Source organism: Otolemur garnettii, unplaced genomic scaffold (assembly GCF_000181295.1).
Source record: "Otolemur garnettii isolate 467f Iridium unplaced genomic scaffold, OtoGar3 scaffold00041, whole genome shotgun sequence".
NCBI classification, from domain to species: Eukaryota; Metazoa; Chordata; class Mammalia; order Primates; family Galagidae; genus Otolemur; species Otolemur garnettii.
This window is the reverse complement of record NW_003852436.1, coordinates 7,471,711-7,478,784: the sequence shown is the minus strand read 5'-3', so window position 1 is coordinate 7,478,784 and position 7,074 is coordinate 7,471,711. Positions and strand designations below refer to the sequence as shown.

At 40.2% G+C, this 7,074-nt stretch overlaps 1 protein-coding gene across 1 annotated transcript in view; it reads right to left on the bottom strand.

The window, feature by feature from the left end:
• The window catches only part of EDNRA (endothelin receptor type A), a 73,437-nt gene that overhangs the window by 2,149 nt on the left and 64,214 nt on the right, over positions 1–7,074 (bottom strand). Inside the window, exons 5-7 of the mRNA XM_003790204.2 lie at positions 5,598–5,750; positions 1,097–1,230; positions 554–662 (exon numbers count right to left, since the gene is read on the bottom strand). Coding sequence (XP_003790252.1) covers positions 554–662; positions 1,097–1,230; positions 5,598–5,750 — 396 coding nt within the window. The remainder of the gene's footprint in view (positions 1–553; positions 663–1,096; positions 1,231–5,597; positions 5,751–7,074) is intronic.

Sequence of the window (7,074 nt, the reverse complement as noted above, 5' to 3'; positions counted from 1 at the left end):
CTAGGAACTGGACAAATGACACATCATTAAGACATACTTAGAGCTTTGGGGGGACAAGAGTGGCTTAGCTGTTTGAAAACAGACAGAAACTGGATTTGAATGAATAATATTAGTTCAGATTTCCAGAGCAACAAGCATTTACTTTCCATGAAGAGGCGGAACAGCATTTAGTGAGGACTTTCTTAGTAATAGTGGTTACGTTTCATTGAGACTACAGTTATCGTCTAGGTGTGAATAGGCTTCCTGTACTCTGTGTGGCCTGGTGCTCACATTTGAGCATTTCCTTTGAAAGGATGTTACTAAACTGACATGTAATTAAGTTAGTCTTTTCAATTTTAACCTCTGCATGTGTGTCATTATCTGACTCGATACTGGTTTTCTGTTATGCTGACAGTCTGACCTTCTTTCTTAGTAATGAAATACGATTTTCACTTTTCTACTGAAAACAAGTACAGTCCTCCAAAGTACGTTACAGCGGGAATAAGCCACGTCTGTTTGCTACTTAACATACTCACTCGGTTGTCCTTAAAAAAGGCTCGCAAAATCATCTTACCTGGAAACAGTTTTTAAATTTCTTGCTCACAAAATATAGAGCTATTGGGTTTATACATGAGTTCATGGTTGCTAAGTTAATACCGATGTAATCCATGAGCAGCAAGAAACTGGAGCGAAAGAAAAGAGGGTGGAACGATTAGAACGTGTTGTTTTAGAAAATCTGCTAACCAGCATTTATTCTTAGAATAAGCATTTTTCTTGCCCAGAAGCCATTTCTTATACATGGCAGTTAGAATTTTGTAAAAAGTGCTTGTTTCAATGGCAGCTTCGATTTCGCAGGATGGTTATAGATATATCAACCTCTTGGTTAGCTCAAACCCTTGTGCATAGCCTTAGGAGGGGAGCAGCCAGATTATAGATGTGGCTTGCATAAGTTTTGGGATTAGTTATGTGGTTGTGTCAGCTAAAAAAAACATCAATTTGGCAATTTCAATTTTCAGGCCTAATGAGAATGTAAACTAGATAGTTTTGTAAAAGCATCGTATTATAAATGTGAACATCAGAGAAACTCCCATTTCCTAATGAGGACATAGGATCGTACCTAAGTAATTCGCATCGGTTCTTGTCCATCTCATTATACACGGTTTTCTTCAAAATACGGCTTAAATGAAGAGGGAACCAGCAAAGAGCAAAAATGACAACCAAGCAGAAAACTGTTTTTGCCACTTCTCGACGCTAAAGGAAAGTGAGACAAAAAAAAGAAGTCCAGTAAGTTTAGTGTTTTTATACCAGATGAAGGAGTAAGGAGGTACAAGATACGGACAAAAATAAAGAAGGAAAGAGCCAAGAGCATGGCCTGCCGTAGGCCGCCTGCACCACTCAAAGCTTCCAAGTCCCACTTTCTAATCAAGGAGTTGCTAAGGATACTTTTAGGCAGCTGTCAGGAAGGATGGTGGCCTCAGGTTGGCTATTAGGGCCAGGACCAAGGATTTTTTTTTTTTTAATTTCAAAATATTAAGGAGGTACAAATGTTTTTATGACATGCATATCTTTTATTATCCTTAAGTCAGGACTTTATTGCAGGACAAAGTTTCTATGCCAGAAGAGAGGTGGGAATTGGCTGGAGGTGAGCCAGCAGTGACACTGAGTCTGTGTGTAGGTGGGTGGGGTGGGAATCACAAGGAGCAGATAAGCTCAAAGCTTAATAACAGGTAACTAACTAGCATGAATGATGTCATCGAAGGCAAGATGACTGAACGGAACATGAATGGATAAATCCACAAAGACCTTTGGAAAACAGAATAAGAGCAGGGAACAGAAAAGAGAAAAACCAGGGCAGCAGGTTTTCTCCTTTTCCTGGTTGTAAAGACAGTTAGCCTCAGGATATTTCTGGTTTTAAATTCTTTTATTAACAACATGTAGTCTCCAAAGATACATTGTTTGGAGACCGAAGGATGAGGGTAAAAGATTATCAGTAGTGATGGTTAGAAAACTGCAGCATGCTGACTGACCCTGGGCTGACTTCCACTGGAAGCCGGCCTGTCTTTGAGTCTGCTCAGAGTCAGAAAAACTCTAGATTAGGAAGAATCTGCAACCGTTCATTTGTGTGCCTTATGCTTGAATATATACTGCACGCACTTAGAAGACTGATTAGGAACATACAATGTAACTTTTCTGTAATTGGAATCAGTTAATGTCAAAATAAAACCAATTGAAAACAGGGTTTGGAAGGGCTATGCTGGTTTTGCCTGAAGCAGGTAACATTAAGTCTGGGAAGGCAAATGAGCCACTTGATTTGAGCCATTCAGAAAGATTCTGGGGCAGTTGTCACAAATTGCTACAGTAGCCCAAAGAATTGGGAGTTCTTTACACTTGATCTTAGCCAGAAGGCGGAGAAGCAATTGAATTGGGAGTTCTATAATCTTTCATAGTTATTGAGCTAGCTGGGATATAGCATCAGAGTAGTGACTGAGGGAAGAAATAAAGCATTTTAATTTGCAGGCATCTTCTTAAAGGGTCATTTTGTGTACACAGAAAAACAACGTTCCCAGAAAAATAGAAAAGGAGTGTACTGGGGTGGGGGGAGGTTACTTAACAGTGGGGGCATACTCCTTGGTGCACACACACACTGATGTGTTTTGTTCTCTTCCTGCTGCCTGGAAATCAGTTATAACAGCAGTAAGCCCCCCAGGATGAGTACAAGGGAGACCCCCTTCTCTACCAAAAATGGAAAAATAAATTAGCAGATGTCATGGTGGGCACCTGTCGTCCCAGCTATTTGGGAAGCTGAGGCAGGAGGATCGCTTGAGTGCATGAGTTTTAGGCTGTAGTGAGGTATGATGAAGCCACTGCCCTCTAGCCCAGGTGCAACAGAGTGAGACTCTGTTAAAAAAAAAAAAAAAATTCAAGCCACTGGTGTTGTTTTCCAAGACTGAAGGCAAGATCAGCCAAAGAGCAGACACCTGGCCTCTAAGTTCCTTGACCCCTGAACAAACAGCCTCTGAACTTTTTTTGCTGTGGGAGAAAGATAAAACCCCCTTTAGATGAATTACTGTTATTCTGGGTTTTCTACTACCAGCACCCAAACACCCCCCCCCGATTGATAAAACTGTTATCAGTATAATGAAGAGAGATCAGAGATAATCAAGCAAGAAGCAAGACCCTGAGCCCCTTAGAATATTAGCTAAAGGGTGACCAGGATTTCTGCTCCGTGGTAGCTCTCTCATGGTCCTACCTGAAGGACTCCCAGCCAGCTTTGCTCTTCTGCTGATAGAAACTGCTACAGCTTTGAGTCTGACCAAAGGACACATCCTTGGTACAGGATGGGTAACCAAGGATGTGTCCAGGTACAGGATGGGTACCAAGTCTTGGGTTCTAATCTCTGTTTAATTGAGAAAATATCTTAACCACCTGTGTAATAAGGATACTATCTGTTCTTACCTCTCAGGGTGAGAAGAATCACTCTGGAGGAATCAAATAAGAAGAAGACAGGGAAATGCTCTTTAAAAAACTTAAAATTCTATGTGAATGTGAAGTGACGTGTTACTATTGTACCCAATTGCTTGCTATTTGATTATTTTCACATGGGTACCACTCAAAGCTTCAACAGGCTCAACCATGGTGCTGATGCAAAAATCTGTGTTTTCAAACACTCTTTTCCACAAATCTATTCTAACTAATTACTTTCACTGCAAGAATGAGAGGTACTATTTGCTTAACATGTTGACATCTGGAGTATTTGAAACATTTATGCCTGAACAAAGTCATGCTAAAGTTTCTTGATGTAATTTTCCTGCTAAATGTTAATAAAAGATAATAGCTACCATTTGTATGTCATGTTAGATTTTACAAAGTACACACATGCATATTAATTCCTTTGATTCTCATAATAACATTGATTCATGTTTAATTTACAGATGAAGAGCTAAAGCTCAGAAGAATCAGTACAGTAGTTGAAAAGAGTTGTGATGAGGAGTGACGCTTTCTCATGGTAATTATAACACCCGGGCAGATTTACAGACTCCAGTGACTCCCATTAACTTTTGGTGTGGCTGGACATCCTTGTAGATTTCTCCATTGTGACTGAGAGCTCACCTGCGGTGCCAGTTTGAGTCACAGAATTAATCTAAATTAACATTTGCTGAGTACGTACTAGGAGCGGGGTACTAGTTAGGCACCTTACCTGCTGTCAGTAGTCCCTATGACATATTATTACATACATTTTATGAGAAACTAGAAGTTTAGAGAGATTAAGCAGTTTACCCAATGTCACTGAGCCAACAAGCAAGTCACGTGTTACCCTCTCGCACCCACAGTTTTATCTATTCTATTTCTTCCCAGGAGAGTAAACAGTAGCCTCCTATTGACATGTTCACATTCCTTCTAGAACTTTGGCCCCTCTAGCAGCTTACCTTCCTAATGTACATGACCCCTTGTCTCTCATAAGTATTACCTTAGCCCTTGCTCTAGTGGGGTTCCCACTCACTTCCCACTCACTAAATGCACGGTGCCCATTCCACGTTCTAACTAGACCCTACTCTCCACCTGAAATGTCCTCTGTTGTCTTCTTCCCAAATCTCATTTGTCCTCCAAGGCCAGGTTCAACCTCCTTCATCCATGAACAGTGTCACCGCCATTCTATCCCATATCCTGCCTGGCGTTCTATAGTCTAGGCTACTTTTACCATACCTGAGATTCTAATTTCCAGTTGTTCCATGGTTTGTGTTTTGTTTCTTTTTTATTTTTATTTTTTTGGAAAATCTTATCTTAAAACATTTTTTTAAAATTAAATCATAGCTGTGTACATTAATGCAGTCATGGGGTACAGTGTGCTGGTTCTATGTACAATCTGGAATATTTTCATCAAACTGGTTAACATAGCCTTCATGTCATTTTCTTAGTTATTGTGTTAAGACATTTATATTCTACATTTAGAGAGATTCACATGTACCCTTGTAAAATGCACCATAGGCGTGGTCCCACCAATAACCCTCCCTCCACTCATCCACTCCCCCTTCCCTCCCCTCCCTCTCCCCTTTCCCCATATTCTTGGGCTATAATTATGAAAGCTATAAATTAGTTTCATAGTAGGGCTGAGTACATTGGATACTTTTTCTTCCATTCTTGAGATACTTTGCTAAGAATATTTTCCAGCTCCATCCATGTAAACATGAAGGAGGTAAAGTCTCCATCTTTCTTTAAGGCTGCATAATATTCCACAGTGTACATATACCACGATTATTGTGTTTTGTTTCAACAAGACTATATGAGTCTTCCTGGAAAGAAAGTCATATGCTTGCTTCTTCTTGTCCTGAAACAGTTCCAAGCCCAATTCAATGTATTGACCCACACAGACACATGTGGGCAAGATAAAGGAATATACTGCTCCTCTGTTTGGGCCCAACCTCCAGGACCACCTGTTCATCAGGCAAACTCTTCATTTCATAAGGAAATTCCTGATGCTCTGACTATGAAGAAAACAGTTACAAGACTGCATTTTATTTTTAGGAAACTGGGTCAAATCTGCTTCAAGACAGTTTTTGTAGCCCTGCTGTTGGACTATTGACCAGTTCTGGCCAGGTTTTCATGACTATGGGATTTACCTGTTTAAGATGCTCACTGAGGGCAATTCTCAAGCTGCCGTTCCTTCTGTTTAACATCTCACAGGTCATGAGGGTGTAGAAGATTGCGGTGCACACCAGGGGCATGCAGAAATAGAATCCAAAGAGCCACCAGTCCTTTGCGTGTTGGTAGAACTGTCGAGTGAAGAAAAGAGAAGAAAAGGGAAGGGCCTATGAATGCACAATAACTGCACAGGGCCTCCGATAGCTTCGGAATCTTTAGACTTGCAGATCCGTCTGTATTTTCATGCTGTCTAGTTGCAGCCATGGGTTTCAGGGTGGTGCACGAAATCAATTAAATTTGAAACTCCAGCAATTATCCTGTCTTTCTAAATAGCACACAGAGAAACTATTTGCACCCACGTAAGAGAAAAACAATTCAATTTAAGTTGTGGGGAGGAGGACCAAAGGGGCGGGCAGAGGGGAAAGGGAAGGGGAAAGGGGTGCTCCCACTTAATGGGCACAAGGTAAGGGTATACCGCACACCTCTTGGGTGCAGGACACACCTACAAGAGGGACTCGACCTAACAGATGCAAACATTGTAATCTAGTTGTTTGTACCCTCACATAAACCTAAAAAAAAAAGAAACTGCTTAAAAAAATTATCCTGATGCAGATACTTTATATAAACTGAAGTTGGTTTCAATGACACCATAGAAGAACCCTCATCAATGAAAACAACTTCCTTCCAAAGCTCATAAAACATGATTTTGAGATATGAGGAATAAATATGTTTATCTTTATTTATTGACAAGTCTCAGATTTTGTTGTGCCTGGCTTGTTTTTGAGAGTTAAAGAGTACTTACCGTGAGTATCTATCTCGCTGGGGAACAGCCAAGGTTATGAATAGCTTATCTGTATGGCCTGGTTAATGGGAGGTTAACCCTTTGCCTGGTATGCCTGCTATGTGACCCCAGAGCCAGCCAGTTGAAGCCATCAATAACGATACTCTTTCTCCTTCTTTTAATACTTGCCACCTGGAAACTATTGAGGCAGTGTACCTTATCTGAAGGCATATTTAGCATTTTCTCCCTGTGGGTAGGATTTGGAAACGCTATTTATGTCTTTTTAAATGAAAAAACTCAGTATCCTATAAAATGGAAGTTGGAAAATGATATCTGAATTCTGCTTCCCACTAAATAATCACCAGCTTGGGAAGAAATGTTTTTTCTTTCCTTGTAATTTTTCCCTAGATTGTTTATTTACTAAGGACAATACAGCCTCCTGTAATGTCTCAGTTCCCACAGTTAAAAAATAATCATGCTGCTCTGTGAAGAATTGGCCAGTTTCTGAATATAGAAAGAGGCCCAGTGGGCTACATTTATGTCTATTAAAATAATCTAAAAGTGGTTCCTAAAAACAAAAAAGTTTGGGGTAGGCATTCTTAACTATTTTTATGTCACAGACGCCTTTGGAAGTCTGGTGAATATAATATTTTCTTTTTCTTTTTTTTTTTTTT